The 24,389-nt window shown below is 35.0% G+C and overlaps 1 protein-coding gene across 2 annotated transcripts; it reads right to left on the reverse strand.

Moving 5' to 3' along the window:
• Positions 1-16,266: 16,266 nt before the first annotated feature.
• Positions 16,267-23,941, reverse strand: LOC114404363 (probable 26S proteasome regulatory subunit p27). 2 transcript variants are annotated; one of them, XM_028367350.1, is made up of 5 exons: positions 23,644-23,941; positions 23,499-23,559; positions 23,302-23,400; positions 21,565-21,910; positions 16,267-16,541 (listed from the first exon to the last, which is right to left on the reverse strand). In XM_028367350.1, the coding sequence occupies exons 1-5, from the start codon at positions 23,782-23,784 to the stop codon at positions 16,520-16,522; spliced, it is 669 nt and encodes a 222-aa protein (XP_028223151.1). In that variant the 5' UTR covers positions 23,785-23,941; the 3' UTR covers positions 16,267-16,519. The 2 variants fall into 2 exon arrangements, with proteins under 2 accessions (XP_028223151.1, XP_028223150.1); XM_028367349.1 differs by having other exon boundaries at positions 21,565-21,928; positions 23,644-23,940.
• Between the last annotated feature and the right edge of the window lie 448 nt (positions 23,942-24,389).

The raw sequence follows: 24,389 nt of genomic DNA on the forward strand, positions 1-24,389 counted from the left end.
AAAGGCAAAGATGAAAGGGAAGGAATGAGAGGATACCTGCAGACTCTTCCTCCTTCTTTGACTGCAGTGCCAAACGGTAAGACGTTGTTGGTTCCTTTGGCCTCCTTGAGATTCATGTCTCTTTTTTATTTTCTTTGTGTTTTCTCTGTGTTTTTTTTTCTGTTTTTGCACCTATTATTTTTCCCTTTTTATTATCATTTTTTCCATTTTATTTTTGTTCTTCTTTTCCTTTTTTTCTTTCATTTTTTCTGTTTTCTCTTTATTTTTTTCTTCCTTTCCTTTTTCTTTTTTTTTTCATTTTCCATTTTTATTATTTTTTTACCTTTCTTCATTATTTTTTGTTTTGTTTTGTTTTCTTGAGAAACTTGTCCTGATAGAATTAGGGTCTGATAGTACCCTATATTTTCACACCTAACAAACTCATTTTTGAAGTCAAATATTTAAGAAATTTAGTCCATACAACCATTATGACCATTTTAATTTTGTGACAAATTTAATCCTACAAAATATGCTTAAATTGTTTTTGTTTTTTCACTTTTGCTAGAAAACTTCGATTTAAGTTAAATTTAAGGCTAACTCAAAGTTTTGACATCCTAAGAACTCATTTTTAAACATAAAACTTCAAGAAAAACAACATATCACATAGTTCTAGCCAAGGCAGTAGCTATGAAATTTTGAACATCAACACAACATGCAATGAAGTCTAGCTTCCAAAGATAACAAGGTCAATGTTCAAGAAGTGGAAAGACCCTCCTTACCTTGATGAAGCTTGCATGAAAATGCTCAGATGAACCAAGAACCCAAATATGGATGTTCCCAAGCTGCAAAGGATGAAAAAAGTAATTTAGAACCAAGAATGAGAGTTTTGCACAAAAATGATGAAGAAATGAGTAGAAAATAAGAGGTTTATGAGCTTCTTACCAAAGCTTCGGGGGAAAGAGTCTCAAGACACTACTATAGAGCTTGGAAGAAGATGAAAATGGGGGTCTCTTGCTCCTTGAAGGTCTTGTGCAAGAAGAAGAAAATGAAGGTTCAAGTTTTTATTTTTGGAGAGGAAATGGTGAGAAATGATGCAAAGCTATGCCAAATGCTATTGATAAGCTCACTTGACAAGTTTGAATGACCATTTGATGGTCGTGTTGGACAAAGGGTGCCATAAGTAGGTAGTTTTGCTTTTGAGTTTTTAGCCAAAAATGGATAAAGTAGGCTGATAAACGTCAAATTTATTGGATTTTCATATGCATTTTGTGACGTTTATTTGGAATTTTAGTTAACTTTAGGGTCTTGTTTCGAATCAAATTAGCTTTAAATTCAGTTTTTACTTTGTTGTAGGTAGAATTTTATTTTTTTTTTAGTTATTTTTAATGAATTTTTTATAGTTTTTCATCAAAAATAGGTGATTCTAGCAAGAGCTCTAGAGGCCCAAAATCAATGGAAAGTTCTGGAAGGAGAAATTGTGGATTTTGAAGATAAAAACTAGAAAAATCAAGAGCAAGATACTTTTCAAGGATAAATTAGCTAAAGAATATAATTACTTGAATTAATTAGAGATATTATTTGTTTGTGTATGGCTCGAGTACAGTGTCAAAAGAGCAAGGGCCGCTGCATCGCCGCCCGGATGTAGTGAAAAGTAAGCAAGGGTTCCCACATTTTCGTGAACGGGTGTGGGTAAAGAAGCTAGTTCATGACAGGAGGATTCGCTTTGGTACATGGAATATAGGCACACTTACTGGAAAATCTATGGAAATAGTGGATGTTTTGGTGAGGAGGAAGATCAATTTTATGTGCCTACAAGAAACTAAGTGGACAGGTGAAAAAGCGAAATAATTAGACAACTCGGGATTTAAGCTGTGGTATACGGGAAAAATCAGATCAAGAAATGGGGTAGGGATTATCGTGGACAAGGAGTGGAAGAAGGATGTCGTGGATGTAAGAAGAGTAGGAGATCGTATCATAGTCTTAAAATTGGTAGTGGGACAGGACACCTTTAATGTTATTAGTGGGTACGCACCTCAGGTTAGGTTAGCAGAACACTTTAAGGTAAAATTTTGGGAGGATCTAGAAGGGGTACTTCAGGATATACCCCAAGGAGAGAAAGTTTTCCTAGGAGGGGATCTCAATGGACATGTAGGTAGCGTGGCTAGAGGTTTTGAGGGGGTGCATGGGGGTTTTGGCCTAGGGGAGATGAATGGGGAGGGTAAATCCATCTTGGAGTTTTCGGAGGCTTTGGATCTTTCTATAGCCAATACATGGTTTAAGAAAAGAGAGGAACATCTTATCACTTACAAAAGTGGAGGGACATGTTCTCAGATAGATTTCTTCCTTATCAGGAAGTCTGATAGGAAGTATTGCTTGAACTGTAAAGTTATCCCGGGAGAGAGCTTGACTACCCAACATAGAGTTTTGGTTATGGATGTAAGAATTAGAGATAGGGCAAAGAGAAGAAGTCCTCTGGTAGCACCAAGGATCAAATGGTGGCACTTGAAGGGTGAGAAACAAGGAATCTTCCAACAAAAGATATGGGAGGGTTGGTGTGGACAATCACAAGGAAGTGCAAATGATATGTGGAACAAGATGTCCCAAGAGATTATTAAAGTGGCTAAAGAGACGTTGGGTGAATCTAGAGGTTTTGGACCTAGGGGTAAAGAATCGTGGTGGTGGAATGAAAATGTTCAGAGCAAAGTTAGAGTAAAAAAGGAGTGTTTCAAGGAGTGGTCTAGGTGTAGAAATTCTGAAACTTGGGATAAGTATAAGATAGCTAGAAATGAAACCAAAAAGGCGGTGAGTGAGGCAAGAGCCCAAGCTTTTGACGGACTATACCAAGCTCTAGGAACCAGGGATGGAGAAAGATCTATATATAGGCTTGCTAAGGGTAGAGAGAGGAAGACTAGAGATTTGGATCAAGTAAAGTGTGTTAAGGATGAAGAAGGCAAAGTCTTAGTGCATGAAAAAGATATCAAGGAAAGGTGGAAGGTGTATTTCCACAACTTATTTAATGATGGATATGGATATGACTCTAGCAGTCTAGACACAAGAGAAGAGGACCGGAACTATAAGTACTATCGTCGGATTCAGAAATAGGAAGTAAAGGAAGCGTTGAAAAGAATGAGTAATGGTAAGGCGGTGGGGCCAGACAACATACCTATTGAAGTGTGGAAAACTCTTGGAGATAGAGGTCTTGAGTGGCTCACCGAACTCTTTAACAAAATTATGAGGTCAAAACGCATGCCGGAGGAATGGAGGAGAAGCACATTAGTGCCAATCTATAAGAACAAGGGGGATATACAAAATTGTGCAAATTATAGGGGAATCAAGCTCATGAGTCATACCATGAAATTATGGGAAAGAGTGATCGAACGGAGATTAAGAAAGGAGACTCAAGTTACTGAGAATCAATTTGGTTTCATGTCGGGAAGGTCGACCATGGAAGCGATTTATTTATTACGGCGGGTGATGGAGCAATATTGCATGGCCCAACAAGACTTGCACTTGATTTTTATTGACTTGGAGAAAGCGTATGATAGAGTGCCTAGAGAGATTTTGTGGAAAGCTCTAGAGAAGAAAGGGGTTAGGGTTGCATATATTCGAGCTATCCAAGATATGTATGATAGGGTATCGACTAGTGTTAGGACACAGGGTGGAGAGTCAGACGATTTTCCCATCACAATTGGTTTACATCAAGGGTCAACCCTTAGCCCCTACCTTTTTACCTTAATTCTGGATGTCCTCACAGAACAAATCCAAGAGATAGCGCCGAGATGCATGCTTTTTGCAGATGACATAGTCCTCCTTGGAGAGTCGAGGGAGGAGTTGAATGAGAGGTTGGAAACTTGGAGACGAGCTCTAGAAACACATGGCTTTCGCCTAAGCAGAAGCAAATCGGAGTATATGGAATGTAAGTTCAACAAAAGAAGGAGGGTTTCTAACTCAGAGGTGAAAATAGGAAACCATATTATCCCTCAAGTGACACGGTTTAAATATCTTGGGTCTGTAATACAGAATGATGGGGAAATTGAAGGGGATGTGAATCATCGCATTCAAGCAGGATGGATGAAATGGAGAAAAGCATCGGGGGTGTTATGTGATGCAAAGGTACCGATCAAGCTAAAGGGAAAGTTTTATCGGACTGTGGTAAGACCGGCGATTTTGTACGGAACAGAATGTTGGGCGGTCAAGAGCCAACATGAGAATAAAGTAGGTGTAGCGGAGATGAGGATGTTGCGGTGGATGTGTGGTAAGACTCGACAGGATAAAATTAGAAACGAAGCTATTAGAGAGAGGGTTGGAGTAGCGCCTATTGTAGAGAAGATGGTGGAAAATAGACTTAGGTGGTTTGGGCATGTAGAGAGAAGACCGGTAGACTCTGTAGTGAGGAGAGTAGACCAGATGGAGAGAAGACAAACAATTCGAGGCAGAGGAAGACCCAAAAAGACTATAAGAGAGGTTATAAAAAAGGATCTCGAAATTAATGGTTTGGATAGAAGTATGGTACTTGATAGAACATTATGGCGGAAGTTGATCCATGTAGCCGACCCCACCTAGTGGGATAAGGCGTTGTTGTTGTTGTATTTGTTTGTAATTTATTGTGATTATCTCCCTAATTAAACCTAGCAACAATTATATAAATAGGAGGCTAGACATTCATTGTAACAGTGTAGAAGTCCCGAGCAGTTCTTAGAATTATATTCTAGACTTCCACCTACTAGACACCTTCATTATTCCATTAGCACTCTAGGTTTCATTGTATTATTTTTATGAATGCAAATCCTTCCACCTAGGAGAGGATAGGATGAACCTTCTTTCGCTTTAATTCTATCAATTCAATACTTCATATTGGGTATGGGACAAGTAGTTTAGAATCTATGACCATGCAGGGGTTGGGGTAGAATACATTAGTGAATTTGGGATGAGCAAGAGAGATAAGTAGAGAATTGTGAAGTTACAGTGGATCGAGCAAATTCCCAGTCCAAACCTAGACATTCATTCATTAAGATTGATGTCACCATCCAAGTCTAGTATTTCTATCTTTACTTAATTATTTTACTGTCATTTAATTTTTATTGTAATATATTTTTTATTATTTATTTCATGACAATCACAAAACAAAAATATTAAAACCTAGTTCTTAGTTAAATAACTATATGAAATCCTTCCTGTATTCCTCTCGGAGACAACCTGGACAATAGTTCAATTACTAAATCATGATTTCGCCTAACGTGAAATAAAACCCTAACATAGACATAGGCAAAAATGGTAAAAATGATTTCGCCAAAACTAGTAAATCCTATCTTAAACATCTAGATTAATGCACTAACTTCCTTGATTATTGTGCTAACCTCCCTTAGAATATGTGTACTCAGAGAAAACCTCACATAGAGGGTACTCACACTGAGACAAATTATACTGCAACTCAATGTGTAGTTCAATCCTTGCACAAATGGAAAACTAGCTAAGATGATTTCTATCTCTCTGTCAAGCTTCACCAAACTTATCACGCACATGAAATATGATAAATCACACTAGAAGGGGGGAGGGGTTGAATAGTGTGTTAGTCAAAATATAAAATCTTTTCAAAATGGAAGATTGATGTAGCTCTATGTGGAGCTTGTAGGCCTTGGATCTTCTTCATCAATGGAGTCCTTTGCTTCTTGAAGATAAATGGCAGTGGAATGGAGAAGGAGGAAAGGTGATTAGAGATGCCACATCAAGGAGAAGATGAGTCAAGAACAAGTTCACCACCATAGGAAGTCATGGATAAGAGCTTGAAGGTAGGAGAAGATGAGTGGAGGGAGAAGGACAGAAGGAGCATGAAATTTTATGCCTCAAATGAGGTCTGAACTTTGAAATATAATTCTCGAATGATCAAATTTGAAAAAATGCACACACAAGGTCTCTATTTATAGCCTAAGTGTCACACAAAATTGGAGGAAAATTTGAATTTCTATTCAAATTTCACTTGAATTTGAATTTGAATTTGTGGAGTCAAATTTGGAGCCAAAATTTCACTAATTATGATAAGTGAATTTTAGCTATGGTTTAGCCCACTAAACCAAAATCAAGTCCAAGATTCTTCACTAAATGTGCTTAGGTGTCATGAGGCATGTAAAGCATGAAGGACATACACAAAGTGTGACTATATGATGTGGCAATGGGGTGTAGCAAGCAAATGCTCACCTCTCACTCCAAAATTTAATTTGATTGGGCTTCTCCCAATCCAATTAAATTTATCTCCCAACACAGACATCAAATATTCACTTAATGCATGTGAAATTACAAAACTACCCCTAATACAAAAACTAGTATAGGTGCCCTAAAATACAAGGGCTGAAAAATCCTACATTACTAGAGTACCCTACCTACATTATAGAGTATCCCAATCTAATTTGTATAAAGATAAGTGGGTTCATACTTAGCCCAAGGGCCCAAAATCTACCCTAAGACTCATGAGAATCCTAAGGCCTTCTCTTGCCTCTCTGGCCCAATCTTCTTGGAGTCTTCTATCCAATGCCCTTGGAGGGTAGGGTTGCATCAAGATGTTATGATAAACAAGTTTATAATAACCCTCTACAAGTGACTAAGAACCCTCGGTAAGTAAATTGACAATAACAAATTCTTCAAGGGATGGCACCAATCCTCCTTTCCAATTCCCTATATGGCAACTCACAAACAAGGGAACAAAGAGACAAGCAGTAACCAAAGTCCAAAAAACTGAAATGCAAGCGAAACCAATATAGTTTTAACAAGACAAATTTTCAAGGATTATTCAACAATTAAAGCAATGAAAAGCACATAAAAGCAAGCTAGGACTCAAAGAGAAACCTAGAATGGCTCTAAAGTAGAGTAAAAAAAACTATAAAAAAAAAGGACTCAAGAAACCCCTAGTTTTGGCACTTGTTTTCACACTAATTTTCAATTGAAATTTCAGAACTAAGGTTGGTATAAAATAGGAACCAATTATAGAACAAATTTCGAGCCAAAACAACAAACACAGTTCCCTTTCACTTTTTTTTCTTGGACACTGATTTTCCTTCCAACTTGTGTGATTTTTAGAATTTTTTCCTTTTATCCAAATCACTTGGTTATTTTTTCTAATTTTTTCTAGATGTTTAGAAACTTCAGTAAAAATTTCAGCTCAAAATTAGCAGTGACCAATTCCCGGTAATTTTTACAAGTTCGTATGTTCAAGCTGCCATCACCAGCAATTTCAACCTAGAAATCAAGAGTAGTGTTTATGATGCTTAAGACTTGGATAGTTACAGTTTGTGTTTGTTTATACTCAATTGTCTTAAATAAAACAATTCAAGAGAGCTTAAGACTTTTTTTTATTCACAAATCCAGCCACAACTCAATTTGTTCATAGGCATCATATAAGAAACTTAGAAAACAAAACAAAGTTCAACAACAAGACTACTTCTAAAAATTGATTTAGAACATGTTATGAACTAAATAACACGCATGAATTAGACTCAAAATTCAAAAGATAGGCTAAGAATAGCAAGAATACATGAACAAATGTATCTAGAAGTCAATCAACAAAATAAAAATTGAACACAAACTTAGAACATAATGTGACAATTATTATGACTAAACATGACTCTAAGACAACATGAATGAAGTGATTTACACTTAGCTTTCTGTGTTTTCTTTTCTAATCAATATTTTGCAAGAAAATTGAGATCTAAAGGTTCAGCACAAGAAAATTATGACTAAAAAATGATAGAACCTAAAATAAACACAAAAACATGATTCAAGAGTAGATCTATAAAATTTGAACCATAGAAATGCAAAAACAAGTGTAGATCTAAGATTTAATCGGTTTATTTTTTTTTTAGTCTACTCTAAATAGCACCAAACCACAAGAGAATGGAGGAGATACATGGAGAAGAATATGAAGAACAAGGAATTAAAGTGAATTGACCGAACAAAAAGAAAGAGGAAGCAAAATAACATCACCTAGATGAAGATGCTCTTGATACCACATGATGTAGCTCCATGTGGAGCTTGTAGGCCTTGAATCTTCTTCATCAATGGAGTCCTTTTCTTCTTAAATATCAATGGCAGCGAAATGGAGAAGGAGGAAATGTGATTGGAGAAGCCACTTCAAGGAGAAGATGAGTCAAGAATAAGCTCACCACCATAAGAAGCCATGGATAAGAGCTTGAAGGTAGGAGAAGATGAGTGGAGGGAGAAGGAGAGAAGGAGCATGAAATTTTATGCCTCAAATGAGGTTTGAACTTTGAAGTATAATTCTCAAATGATCAAAGTTGAAAAAATGCACACACAAGGCCTCTATTTATACCTTAAGTGTCACACAAAATTGGAGGGAAATTTGAATTTCTATTCAAATTTCACTTGAATTTTGAATTTGAATTTGTGGAGCCAAATTTAGATCCAAAATTTCACTAATTATGATTAGTGAATGTTAGCTATGGTTCAGCCCACTAATCCAAGATCAAGTCCAAGATTCTCCACTAAGTGTGCTTAGGTGTCATGAGGCATGTAAAGCATGAAGGACATTCACAAACTGTGACTATATGATGAGGGAATGGGGTGTAGCAAGCAAACGCTCACCTCTCCCTTAGGAAGTTCCAAAATTTAATTGGATTGTGCTTCTCCCAATTCAATTAAATTTCTCTCCCAACACACACACATCAAATATTGCACTTAATGCATGTGAAATTAGGAAACTACCCCTAGTACAAAAACTAGTCTAGGTGCCCTAAAATACAACTAGGGTACTCTCCCTATACTATGGAGCCCTAAATACAAGGCCCAAAAATAATGAAACACTAATCTAATATGTATAAAGATAAGTGGGCTCATACTTATCCCATGGGCCCAAAATCTACCCTAAGGTTCATGAGAACCCTAGGGCCTTCTCCTGCATATCTGGCTGAATCTTCTTGGAGTCTCCTAGCCATGGCTCAGGTGATGGGTCCCCTCCTTGAGAGGATTTCATCAAGTATGGTTCTCTGATTCAACCCTACCCCCCCCCCCAAGGGTATTGGATAGAAGATGTAGAAGCAAAGCCTTTGTCTTTGATGTTTTGATGATGCTCGTGATGATTTGATGAAAATGTGCTTCTCAAAGTTTAATTCAAGACAATGATCCAAGAATACAAGATATAACGTCAAGAATATCTCTAGTATTTCAGGAAGGGAATTCCTAATTGAAATAGCAAAAGGTTTGGCCAAGAAATTTAAGTTAAAAAGTCTTTTTCAAGAGATTTACTCTCTGGTAATCGATTACCAGAGGATGTAATCGATTACCAGTGGCCAAAATGATTTACAATAGCTATTAAGAAATTTGAATTCAAATTTTAGACTGTGTAATCGATTACACAATATTGGTAATCGATTACCAATGGTTAATAAACGTTTTAATTCAAATTTTAAAACCTGTAATCGATTACACAAATTTTGTAATCGATTACCAGAGGAGATTTTCAGAAAATTATTTCCAAGAGTCACAACTTTTCAAATGGTTTTTACATGGCCACCAAAGGTCTATTTATATGTGACTTGGAACACAAATTTGCTCAGAGTTTTTCATAACAAAAAGTCTTATTCTCTTAAAGAGCAAAAACATTTTATCCTCTTAAGAATTCCTTGGCCAATACACTTGCAATTCAATAAGGAATTAATTGAGTGCTCAGATTGTACAATCTATCTCTTTCAAGAGAGATTTATTCTTCTCTTCTTTCTAAATTCTCCAAAGGGATTGAGAGATCGAGAGTCTCTTGTTGTAAAGAAATCTAAACACAAAGGAAGGATTGTCCTTCTGTGTTCAGAACTTGTAAAGGGATTTTACAAGATAGTGAAACTCTCAAGCGGGTTGCTTGGGGACTGGACGTAGGCACAAGGGTATGGCCGAACCAGTATAAATCTGAGTTTGCACTTTCTCTTCCCTTAAACTCTTTTATTTATTATTGCTTTGCATTTATATTCAGATTGTTTTGTTTGAATCATTATTTAAGAGTTCATTTTTAAGGGAACTTGTAACTTGCATTGAAATTAAAATAGAATTTTAATTGGGGAAATAGTTTGCAATATCTTAATTCAACCCCTCTTCTTAAGATATCTGAGGCCACTTGTCCAACAAGTGGTATCAGAGCTTCATTCTTGTATAAAGTTTAGAAGCTTCAAGAATAATGGCCTCAGCAAACTTCTTATTTCCAGAAGGAAATTCAATCAATAGACCTCCAATCTTTAATGGAGAGGGTTACCACTACTGGAAAACCCGAATGCAAATTTTCATTGAGGCAATAGACTTAAACATTTGGGAAGCCATAGAAATAGGACCTTATATACCCACCACAGTAGAAAGAACCACAATAGATGGAAGCACAACAATAGAAAAACCTAGAGATAGATGGTCTGAAGAAGATAGAAGACGAGTACAGTATAATTTAAAAGCCAAAAACATAATTACATTTGCCCTGGGAATGGACGAATAATTTAGGGTTTCAAATTGTAAGAGTGCAAAGGAAATGTGGGACACTCTACAAGTAACACATGAAGGCACAACAGATGTTAAAAGATCTAGGATAAACACATTAACTCATGAATATGAACTATTTAGGATGAATGCAAATGAAAGCATTCAAGACATGCAAAAGAGGTTCACACATATAGTAAATCATCTTGCAACTTTAGGGAAAGATTTTCAAAATGAAGATCTCATAAACAAAGTATTAAGATGCTTAAGCAGAGAATGGCAACCTAAAGTAACAGCCATTACTGAATCAAGACATTTATCTAACATGACTCTTGCTACTCTATTTGGAAAGTTACAAGAACACAAAATAGAATTGTTGAGATTAAATCAACATGAAGAAAATGACAAGAAAAAGAAGGGAATTTCTCTTAAAGCCTCATCTTCAATCCAAGAAGAAAGTGATAAGGAAATTGATCTAGATGAAGATGATGATCTTAGCCTTTTTGTAAAAAGGTTCAACAAGTTTCTGAAAATCAGAGGAAGTCAAAGGCGACCAAATTTTAAATCTAAAAGAAGGACAGAAGTTTCATCTTCTACTCCAAAATGCTTTGAATGTAATCAACCTAGACATCTGAGGGTTGATTGTCCTATCTTCAAGAAAATGATGGAGAAATCTGAAAAGAAAAATTTTAGTGAAAAGAAAATGAAGAAGGCTTACATCACATGGGATGACAATGATATGGAATCATCTGAAGATTTAGAAAATAAAGAAATAAACCTCTGTTTAATGGCTAAAAGTTATGAAAGCGATGAAGAGGTAACATCTTCAAATAACTTATCCATTTCTTTTGATGAATTACAAGATGCATTTGCTGATTTGCATAAAGAGTCAATCAAACTTGCAAAGTTAGTTTCATCTTCTAAGAAAACAATTTCAGATTTAGAAAATGAAATTTCAAAATTAAATAAAGAATTAGATCATCTTAGAACTGAAGTATCAATCTCTAAATCAAATGAAAAAGTTTATATCTCTACTATTTCTGACAAGAAAATATCTGATTCTTGTAGTTGTTGTGGAAAATATGAAAAAGAAATTAAAGATTTGAAAAACTCACTTGCAAAATTTTCTATTAGTAAAAATAATTTAGATGTCATATTAGGAAAACAAAGATGTGTCTCTAATAAGGCTGGAATAGGATGTAAACCTGAAAAACAACAAAAATTTCATAAAAACCTCTTTGCTTCCACACAAAAATATAATTCTAGTTCTATCACTTGTTTTTATTGTGGAAGAAAAGGGCATGGCACATCTACATGTTATTTTAAGAAAAACTACAACAACATTAAAATGATATGGGTCTCAAAAGGATCTTCAGTCTACACTAACACACAAGGACCCAATAAAGTTTGGGTACCTAAGTCAAAAACTTGATCATGTAGGTGTCTTTGAGGAAGGAATGATACATAGATAGTGGATGTTCAAAACATATGACTGGAGATGCATCAAAGTTTACACATATCTCTCCCAAGAAAAGCGGGCATGTAACTTATGGTGACAGCAACAAAGGTAGAATCCTTGGAGTTGGTAAAATAGGTACAAATTCTTCAAACTCCTTTGAAAATGTTCTACTTGTTGCAGGTCTTAAGTACAACCTACTTAGTGTTAGTCAATTATGTGACAAAGGCTATCTAGTATCATTTGATTCTCAAAAATGTCTCATAGAACATAAGCATGACACTAATATAAAGCATGTAGGATATAGAGTCAACAATGTATATATAATAGACTTAAGCCTAAAACTAGATAACAATCATTGTTTTCTTAGCAAAGATGATGATCCATGGTTATGGCATAAAAGAATTGCTCACATAAACATGGATCACTTAAACAAATTAATTTCAAAAGATTTAGTAGTTGGTTTGCCTAAATTAAAATTTGAAAAAGATAGACTATGTGATGCATGTCAAAAGGGAAAACAAACTAGAGTCTCATTCAAACCCAAAAATATTGTTTCAACTACTCAACCCTTACAATTATTGCATATGGATTTATTTGGTCCATCTAGAACTATGAGTTTTGGAGGAAATTACTATGCTCTTGTCATAGTTGATGATTTCTCTAGATATACATGGACATTATTCATCACTCATAAAAGTGATGCATTCCAAGCATTTAGGAAACTTGCTAAAGTTATACAAAACAAGAAAAATCTTAAGATTGCATCTATTAGAAGTGATCTTGGGGGTGAATTTGAAAACAAAGATTTTGAATTATTTTGTGATGAACATGGTATTGAGCATAATTTTTCTGCACCTAGAACCCCTCAACAAAATGGAGTTGTTGAGAGGAAAAATAGGTCATTGGAAGAAATTGCTAGAACTTTATTAAATGATACTTCTCTTCAAAAATATGTTTGGGCTGAAGCTGTCAATACTGCATGTTACATCATGAATAAGGCCTTAATAAGACCCGTTTTAAAGAAAACCCCATATGAGTTATATAATGGTAGAAAACCTAACATTTCACATCTTCATGTATTTGGTTGCAAATGTTTTGTGCTTAATAATGGTAAAGATAATCTAGGAAAATTTGATGCAAAATCTGATGAAGGCATCTTTCTTGGATATTCATTGCAAAGTAAAGCATATAGAATATATAACAAAAGAACTATGAGTATTGAAGAATCCATTCATGTTTCTTTTGATGAATCTAATGCTATTTTGTCAAGAAAGAATATACTAAATGATATTGCAGAATCTTTAGAACAAATTCATATTCATGGACAAGATTCGAAAGGAAAAGGGAAAGGAAGCAATGAAGATCCTCCAGAAGAAGCCAAATCAAATGATGAACTTCCAAAAGAATGGAAAGCCTCAAAAGATCATCCCCTCGACAACATTATTGGTGATATCTCAAAAAGGGTAACAACTAGACATTCTCTTAAAGAATTATGCAATAATATGGCTTTTGTATCTATGATTGAACCTAAAAATATAAAAGAAGCCATAATAGATGATCATTGGATAACTGATATGCAAGAAGAACTAAATCAGTTTGAAAGAAACAATGTGTGGGAACTTGTTGAGAAACCTAAAAACTATCCCATCATAGGAACAAAATGGGTATTTAGGAATAAATTAGATGAACATGGCATAATCATTAGAAATAAGGCTAGATTAGTTGCAAAAGGATACAATCAAGAAGAAGGTATAGATTATGAAGAAACATATGCTCCAGTTGCTAGATTAGAAACCATTAGAATGCTCTTAGCTTATCCATTCATAATGAATTTTAAGCTTTATCAAATGTATGTTAAAAGTGTTTTTCTAAATGGCTTAATTCAAGAAGAAGTATATGTTGAACAACCACCAGGTTTTGAAATATCGGATAAGCCAAATCATGTCTATAAATTGAAAAAGGCCTTATATGGCTTGAAACAAGCCCCTAGGGCTTGATATGAGCGTCTAAGTAAGTTCGTATTAGAAAAGGGCTTCTCTAGAGGAAAAGTAGAAACTACTCTTTTCATAAAGAGAAAATCACATGATATTTTATTAGTTCAAATTTATGTTGATGATATTATTTTTGGATCCACTAATGAATTATTGTGCAAGGAATTCTCTCATGACATGCAAAGTGAGTTTGAAATGTCAATGATGGGAGAACTTAATTTCTTTCTTGGATTGCAAATTAAACAAACCAAGGATGGTATCTTTGTCAGTCAATCCAAGTACTGCAAAGAGTTAATCCACAAATTCGGCATGGAAAATGCTAAGCATATGGCTACACCAATGAGCACTGCTTGCTATTTAGATAAAGATGAAACCGGTCAGTCAATAGATGTTAAGCAATATCGAGGTATGATCAGATCACTTCTTTATTTATCTGCTAGCAGACCTGATATAATGTTTAATGTGTGTATGTGTGCTAGATTTCAATCAAATCCTAAGCAATCACATCTCAGTGTTGTTAAAAGAATCATAAGATATTTAGTAGGCACTATAAATATAGGTCTATGGTATCCTAGAAATTTCACATGCACCTTAATTGGATATTCTGATTCAGACTTTTCCGGTTCTAAACCAAAAATCCAATTATTAACATCTAGGTCATTGATGAGTTGACCATTATTTGACTAGAGAATTTTCTCTGAATTATTCTTATTCTTTCTAGACTTTAGCTTAAAAACTTAAGAGTTTAACCATGCCTATGTATCCTATGGTAACATCTCTTTTTTTTACCATTTCAATAGTCTAAAAATAATACTTAATCGCACGACAAAGCAATAAAATTGTCTACCACATACACATAGAAAATTGAGATGTTACAAAAAAGGGCTCAGATCTTGAAGTCTTAAGCTTCAAAGAAAGAAAAGGAAATTTTTAAACCAAAAATAAGATATTTGCACAAAAATTATGGAGAAATAAGAAAAGAGTGGTTTAAGAGATTCTTGCCAAAGCTTTGAGAAAAGGAGTCTTAAGAACACTATTATGGAGCTTGGAAGAAGAAAATGGTGGTTGTACTCTCTTGAAGGTCTCATGCAAGAGGAAGAAGAATGAGGTTCCAAGTTTTTGTTGTGTGAAGGAAATGATGACTTAATGGCCCAAGGGTAGTGATAAGCTTAATTGGCAAGCATGAATGACCCCTTTGATGGCCAAGATTAACGTGCAAGAGGGTGTCATTAGTGGGTTGTTTTGCTTTTGAATTTTTAACCAGAGATGACTAAAGTAGACTTGGGCAAAAATTTGTTGGCTAAGTCAACGTCACTATCCATATTTGTTTGGTTTCTTTGATATTTCTTTTTCTTTCTAAATATCAGTTGCTCTCAATTGCATAAATTGGTTTAGACTTAAGAGGATTTTAAATTTGGAATTAATTGGTTAATATTTGTGAGAGATTTGTTGGTTTTAAGTTCATAATCCTAATTCTTGAATTTGGGATGTGATTTAAAATTTTCACAATTCTGGGCAAAACATTAGGAAGTTGGATACAGGATGAAACTACCATCAAGCAAAGATTCTTTGGATGAGAAATGTGCTCATGGTTGCTATGTAAGTGCAGGAAATTAATTTTTAAAAAAAGACGAAATCAAAGAAGCCGATGCAGAAGAGTGGTGGTGTAAGAGGGATGAGCTCATTGAGTTGAATAAATAAATAAATAAAAGCTAACAAATTATTTTATTAAATCCTAAGTGTTTGATAAGATTATCTATTAAAATAACTGAAAAATATAAAATTACATAAAGAATAAAAATAATATAATTTTACCTTAAATAAAAAAAGATTAAAAAAGAAATTTAATAATTATTTAAAGGCAAAAAAGAAATAAATATAAAAAATCAGAAATTAAAAGCTAAGCAATCGAAGGACCTAATTACAAATGATTAGCAATTTAAAGAATCCACCACATTTAAAAGAATCCAATTATTTAAAAGTATTAAATCCTAGAATTAATATGTAAACCTAAATCTTCAATGCTATGGTGCTTGAGTGATATCTCCAAAGTAAAGGGTGTTAAGCAGTGTTGAAGTTTATATTTCTTTACATATGATGACTTTTATTGTGCGGTACGGGAATGGTTTCTCTTATAGTATGCCATCTGAAAATTTTGTCCTCATCTCTTTTTAAATATATACAGATTCTCATCTCTTTTTAAATATATACAGATTCTAGTATGACCAACGTATTTAATTTCTATGAAATGAGAGGGAATTTTCACATTACACAGTCACGTGCATGAAATGATCCATAACCAGTATGTGCCCGAGCCCATCACTTTCTGTCTCGAGAAAGCTACATAAGCTTATGAATGCAGTTCATATGCAAGGAATCTTGACATAAATTTACCATTATGATATCTAAAATTACTTTGCGTTTTAAAAGAAAAATGATCAGAAAAAGCGTAACACATTATTGAGTCAAAGAAAGTGCACCACAATCAAAGAAGGTCGGCTGTAATGTAATTATCTATTACATATATAGAGTCTTGCCAAGATGAATATCATAAGGTAAAGAACTCCGGGTGGGAAATGCATCAAAAGGAAAAACCGTGACCACCATCATGTGAAAAATTAGTTCATGGCACCTACAAGATCCGAAAATGACATCTGCCACCATACAACATAAAAAAGAAATTATTAGCCCTAATATAAACAGCACTAGTAGCAACTCAATACTTTATGCATGTTGGGTAACAATCAATTTTAAGGAAATAATCCATTTGGCATTAGTTGTCTCAGGAAGCTCATAAAAAGAAAAAAAAGATTATTTCGACAAAATAAACTGATCGTGGGGTTAAAAGTATATTTTCTCTACATGATCTGTTGACTATCATCATAACTGTTGGAACATTGAATATTTTCTACAATATCTAGCCGTTTAACCTTATTCCACATTACCAACTACTTAAACTGAGATCAACTAACATTTGTTCATAAATTAACATTTCCCTTCTGGAGTAATCATCAGTGACTTTGGGTAAAATAGTATTATAGCCGAGACAAAGTGATTTCATGATTGAGGACAAGCTCACCAGCATCTTACACGAGCTAAATATCAGCCCAAATACTATCAGGAGAATCAGATATCAAGAATGAAGTATTATAGTAACCACAAGTAAAGTTGCCAGCAGGATATCATCCCCAAAAAACATTGAAGTCACAAAAACACTTGGATTTTAAATATGATATTCTATGGGAACTATTTGATCCCATTGCCGCTTTACCTGCACATTTTAGCCTATCATTCCTCTCCCTCATACTATGTCCAGAACCTCCTTTTGTAACCAAAAATTAAGATGACAGGAAGTAAGAAAATCAGGTATACCTCCAATTGAAACAGCTCAAGATGACTCTTAGAGAAGTGGGTAGAATTTAATTCAATAAAAACTAAGATATATGTAAAAGAATTGGAGAGTAATGATAACCATCAAGACAAATATGCCCACCATCTATCACCTGCTCATCTTTCTCAATCTACTAAGTGCCATCCTAATAAAGGCTTCCGATATAAATCTTATATTCATGGACATATGGTTTTCCTTTACTCTTACTTAGAGTTCCGATTCTTATGATCGAAACAGTTCACTAGTTCTCAAACCATCAAAGTCATCTACTAGTTCACTACGTCTAGTCAAGAAATCCTAGTCTTGCAATTCTCCAAATGCTTCCTTTGCACTCCTCCATTTTCAATTTCTTAGCATTCAACTTACTAACATTCAAAAAATTAATACTTCAAAGTTCTTAAATCACTCTGAACACCCTATGATAATTTATTAAATTGGCTTCAGTGTTGTCAAATGGCGGCCATGGCGAAAAAACATGGCGGTTTTTTGAAAAAACGCCAACGAATAGCGGTGGCGTGGCAACTTTCGAATGGCGGCGCCATGGCGGTCATGGCAGATATGGCGACATGGCAGAAATAGCAGTTTTTTCCCGCGGTAGGAGTTGGGCTGACCCGACCCAATCCTACCCGATAACTTAATCAAAAGCACAACCCTCCCCTCCCACGCAAGGTTGAATCAGAACGCAGCCCTCCTCCAAGCTCCAACTAAAAGCACAACCCCTGCACCCAGCCGCGACCCCCGCACCCAGCCACGAAGCCCCACACCTAGCCGCAATCCCCTGCACGCAGAACGCAGCCAGCAGCGACGAGCACCGGCACGAACGACGGCGACGAGCACCAATGTGAACGGTGGCAACAAGCACCGGCACGAACGGTGGCGACGACCCACACGAAGGCAGTGAACATCGCGATCCAACTCAGAGTGGTGGGCGCAAGCTTTAATTTTTTTTTTAGTTTTGTTTTTGCTGTTTGACACCCCTTTTTTCTGTCTGCAGCTTTTTTTCCTTTTGCTATTTGACACCCTCTTTTTACTTTTGACAGTCCCATTTTTATTCTTTTTCCTATTTGACACCACAATTTTTTTTTCAGTTCAGTCCTCTTTTAAATGGCTGAACCATCATCCAATGCTCCTATTGCAAGTGCAACGAGGAAAAATAAGACAGACCCAGGCTGAAAATATTGTCATTCACTGGTGGAAGGAGATACAGACACCATTGTTTGTAATTTCTATGGAAAAATCACAAAGGGAGGAATAACCAGAGCCAAACAACACTTGATTGGGAAGTCGAGAACGTTGCAGCTTGCAAGAAAACTCCACCAAATGTAGTCGAAGAGTTGAAGGAATATATGACTACCAAAAAAAGTGGGACCACTTACAATACTTCTGACAGTGGTAATATGGCAAATATAAGAGATTTTGAATTTAGTGAACCAATTGGATGTGATGGAAGTGAAGATGAGTTTGCGGACTCTTGTAATGCTACTGCAAGTGCAAAGACAAAGTGTGGGACTAAAAAAAGACCAATGGACAAATTTTGTAAGAATCCAGAAAATGCAATCAATCGGAGAAAAATGGAGATGTTGAGGCAAATGAACATAAGAGAGTCAATGGATAAAAATGAAGTATTGAAGGTGCATCAACATATTGCTCGCTTTTGGTACCAAGCAGGTTTGTCATTCAACCTCATTAAATTGAAAAGCTTTGAGAATATGGTTGCAGCCATTAGTCAATATGGGTCACATTTGCCCATTCCTAGCTATCATGACATCAGAGTTCCACTCTTGAACAAGGAAGTTGAATATACTGAAAATTTGATGAAAGGCCACAGGGAGCAATGGGTCAAGTATAGTTGTACTATTATGTCCGATGCATGGACTGATTGGAAACAAAGATGCATCATTAATTTTTTTATTAACTCTCAACCATGTTTTTGAAGTCTGTTGATGGCTCTGATTTTGTAAAGACAGGTGAAAAACTTTTTGAGTTGCTTGATGCCATTGTGGAGGAAGTTGGAAAAGAGAATGTTGTTCAAATTGTAACCGATAATGGGAGCAACTATGTTTTAGCGGGTAAGTTGTTGAAGGAGAAAAGGAAACATATTTATTGGACTCCTAGTGCAACTCATTGTATTGATTTGATGCTTGAAGATATTAGGAAGTTTCCCTTGATAAGGAAGACAATTAGAAGGGGAATTAATCTAGTTGGGTTTATCTATGCCAATTCTAGTACCTTAAGTTTGTTGAGAAATTTTACAAACAAGAGGGAATTGGTGAGACATGCTATTACTAGATTTGCCACTTCTTATCTAACCTTGGAAAGACTCCACAAAGAGAAAGTCAATATTAGAAAGATGTTTACTTTTGATGAATGGACCTTGAACAAGCTATCTAAAGAGCCTAAGGGAAAAGAAGCTGCAAAGGTAGTGCTCATGCCTTCTTTTTGGAATAGTGTGGTTTACACTCTTAAAGTCATAGCTCCACTTGTGAAAGTGCTTCGTCTTGTTGATGGTGAAAGGAAACCAGTCATGGGCTATATTTATGAAGCAATGGACAAGGTAAAAGAAACAATTATCAAGTCTTTCAATAACAATGAAAGCAAGTACAAAGATGTGTTTGCAATCATTGATAAAAGATGGAATTGTCAGCTTCATAGGTCATTGCATGCAACTGTCCACTTCTTAAATCCAGAGTTCTTTTATGACAACATTGACTTGGAGTTTGATTTTGAGGTCACCAATGGTTTATTTGAATTCATTAAGAAGTTGATTCCACAATTTGATGTGCAACAGAAAATTCTAACCAAGTTGCATCTTTATAAGATTGGTGCTAAAAACTTTGGTTCTGACTTTGCAATGGCTCAAAGGAAAACTCATTCTCCTAGTAAGAAACTTTTACCATATAACAAATACAAATACTATACTATTTTTTTATGTATTAGTGTTATAATTTAGAATTCTAAGTTATGCTCTTGGTTGGTAATTGGTATTGCAGTATATTGGTGGCGAATGTTTGGATCACAAACTCCAAATTTGCAGAAGCTAGCTATTAAAATTTTGAGTTTGACTTGCAGTGCTTCAGGATGTGAAAGAAATTGGAGTGTGTTTGAGTAAGTAATTGTGGCAAAACTCTAACTATACTTTTTAATTTTATTTAATTTTGATGATCAAGTTTTATTTGGAGTATATTTGAGATTGAAATCAACATTTATTTGTTATGTTGTAGATTCATTCCCAATAAAAGAAATAGGTTTGAGCACAAGAGGTTGCATGATTTTGTGTTTGTCAAATACAACCAACAATTGAAGCAAAGATATAATGCAAGAGATGAAATTGATCCAATTTCTCTTAATGATATTGATGTGTGCAATGAATGGCTCGTGGGAGAGATGGATCAAGATGATGATAATGATGCTGGAAATGATTTGGTATTTGAAGATGATGATGCTCTAAATTGGGCAACTGTGTATCAGGCTTCGGGGGTTGGAGAGTGTAGGATGTATACTAGGCGGAAAAAGCAAAAAACAACAAGTGTTGTTGCTGCCCAAACTTCTAAAAAACAGGCAATGATTGTTGGATCTTCATCAAGGAAGCAAAAAGCAGTCCAAGAAAATGATGAGGATCTAGATTTTGAGGAGAATATTGATCTTGAATATGAAAAAGAAGAAATCATGGTCAATTTTGAGGCGTCTGATGGGGAAGAGGGAGAGGGAGATGCTCCATTACAATATGATAACAACGAAGATGATTATGTTAGGATTGGAGAAGATGATTAGAGCCTCAACCTTCACTTTGCACTTTACATTATGTTTTTATCATTTTCTTATTTTGAACTCTTTAATGAGTTTATTTGGTGTTGGTAATTGATTATTGTATGAGCTCATGAAACTTTTTTAGTTTATTTGAATGTAATCCATTGTTTTTTTCAATTTCAATGAGTTTATATATATGTATTTTTTTTTTGTCCGCCATGACATCCGTCATTTTTCGCTACACCATCCGCCATATTTTTATGGTAGATTTTTTACTTTCTACCATGAACCGCCATCTGACATTAACAACATTGATTGGCTTTGAGAATATACCAACATTTTAATAAACATAAACCAGATTTCCATGTAGAACAAATGGACCATTGAGGAAATAGGCTAGGCAATGGCAGAAAAAAGTAAAAGGAATGGAAGTTTTATGTTCAGTTATGTTTACCTCTTTTCAACCAAACAGGTATGATAGTAATAACTAAAGGAAGAATAGACAACAAAAAACAAAATGATAGAGACAGCAGGCATACCCCAATAGTCCTCTAGCTTGCCAAGGTCTAGGTGTAATAGTTAAGTTGATTACTGTGCCTTGCCTCATAATAACAACTGGTACTGCACAACCCAGATTTGACTGAGCCTCGGAAGAAAGCCTTTGGAGCAAATTATCACCTGCTTCCACATTGCCAAATTTCAAAATTTGATCCCCAAGTTGTAAACCATCCTCTACTGCTGGTGATGCATCTGCTATCTCGTCTACCATTGCAAATGGTCTACTAATCAACACATTCACATCCATAGAGTTGGGAGATCGTATCAGAAGGACATTTTGTGACGGTGTTGATGCAACAGTGTCCATATTTGATGAGACCTGAGTATCTGAACCATCATCATTACCTTAGCAAAAAGTCAAACATTAAGATGTAATAAATATCATTAATTATTCTTTAACTGAGAGTAATCTTAATCAAACTAAAGAAGAAGAAAGGAAGAAACGTTAACACAAGTTCATACTTGGGAAAACAATAGCTTTACAAAAACTGAAAATTACTGTCTTTAACAACAAAACATGATGACAAACAATCATATTTTCTTAAATCATATTAGTCTTAGGTTGTATGGCAACTTTGCAATTGGACTTTGGCATCTTTGAGAAGCAGTGGCTTTGTCAAACCTGTTTGGAACAATATTTGTCGTCCACACAGGGCTTAGATTGAAAGAAAAATTTTAAGCTCCTTTAGAAGTCAGAAGTTATGCAGGATTGATGTGCTTATTTATAGTTTGATGATAATGCAACAACTTTTCATCAATGAGTTTTTGCTTTGCAACTCAAATGAGATAGAATGATAGATTGGCTTCTTTATTGCTGTCTGCTGAGCTGATAGTCTTGGTGCTGATGGGAGAGGAAGAAGGGAGAGGAGGGGTGCTATATGGATTTGCAAAGGAGTTGGTGAGCTTTTTCAGTTCGTGGTATCCCTTCTTTTGGTGTTATATTTGTTTTAATAGGTTTTATCATCCACCTTATATGTACTTCAATTTTTTTAAATACATTATTCAGCCCTAAAGGAAAAACTACAAAATGCAAACCCAAACCTGTTGTCTGATGGATAATCATACAACAACCAGCAGATTACATGTGCAGGAAAATTTTTCTCATGTTTTTTTTTTATCAGCAAAACAGGAAAATTTTTCTCATGTTGATCAGGTTCAACACAAAAACATACGACATCACGTTTAGATTTTAGATTTTAGAACCTCTTCAACATGAAAAACAAAGTGCTAAAACTAACGATGAACAGACAAAATAAAGGCTTGCTCGATTACTTTGATTATATCCCATAAGCTAATGACAAACCAAAAAAGAAAACCAAGTTAAGGAGGAGGATGAGAAGCGGGAGGACCCAACATCAACCTTGAGTACAAGGTTGCTCCAAAAAAAATTAAATCCCAACCTTTAATTCACTCACGCATTTAGTGACTAAGCAAGTAGGTGCAGAAAACGAGAAGGCAAGGCGCATATACACACAAGGAACAAACCGGACATAACAGAGACACAACATTAGAACCAGAAGTATCATGCCATCATAATTCATAGACATTGCTAGCAATACCCATAAGCCATAACATAAAAAAAATATAAATAGAAACATAATTGCAATAAAGAACCAAAATTGACAAACAAAACCTGAGTCTATAGAAGCAAACAAAATCAATGTTCCACTATGTAACAACAAGAAGTAACCAAAAACAGAGGTTACTTTTGGCGGTACCTGAATTCTTGAATGACCTATTTCCGAGTCTTGCCGAATGGAGAATCTGAATATTTAGGTTAATTTTATCAGTTACTTCGTTGTGGTCGCTGCGCAGCTCTGCAAAGAGAAAGAACGAAGATCATCATGACACAAGAAAATTGTGAAGACGCAGTTGAAAATACGTAGCAGTGATTCGAAAAGTGAATTTGCCGAACCTGCCAGGCGACGTCGTTCGGCTCGAACAACGGGGACGTCGATATCGGAATGGGGAAAATCCTAGAAAACGAAGTTCACGTGAAGGATGAATAGAGGTTTGAGTTGAAATTGGAAAAGAGAGAGATTGTGAAAAAGAGAAGCTACCTCGGAATCGACGAGATTTCCGGAGAGGCCAGGAGCGCCTGGCTGGGAGAGGCGGGCGATGATGGAGTTCATCTCAGCCTCCAAGGCGCTGCGCTTGTCCATCAGAGACATGGTTTCTGCCTTCACGTTCGTCGCCACCATTGTCACGTTCCACACCAACGATTGTTCTCAATTCTGACTATGATAGACTGTATGTTGTATTTTACTGATTTACTCTGTTCACACTGTATTATGCTTACTGGAATGGAATGGAATGGTGGCGCACAGCTTCTCCGTCGACCTAGTGGACTATTCTCGTACTCTATTTTTTATTTTTTGTAAATACTTAAATTCCGAGAATGTGATGTAAAAATTTGAATTTGAATTTATCAGATTTATTTTATTGTTAGGATTAAATTTAATTTTTTAATTTTTCATAAATCAATTTATGATTATTAAACAGACAAATTGGTAAATTACATGTATTAAAAATTAATTATTTTATTTATTTACATACATATAATATTATTTATATTATCAAATGGTGAGAATAAAAATAATCTTATATGTATGACAATAAAATAAAACAATTATTTTTTAATATATTTAGTAGCATATTAAATATAATTATATTAAAATTGAGAATAAAATGACTAATTTATATATATTAATGGTTTGATCGATCATTCAATTTTATAATAAAAAATTAAAACATGTATGCTTTTCAAAAAAAAAAATTATCTTGTATTATGTTAATATTTAAAAAA

This window comes from Glycine soja, unplaced genomic scaffold (genome assembly GCF_004193775.1).
Source record: "Glycine soja cultivar W05 unplaced genomic scaffold, ASM419377v2 tig00026871_1_pilon_223794_404867, whole genome shotgun sequence".
NCBI classification, from domain to species: domain Eukaryota; kingdom Viridiplantae; phylum Streptophyta; class Magnoliopsida; order Fabales; family Fabaceae; genus Glycine; species Glycine soja.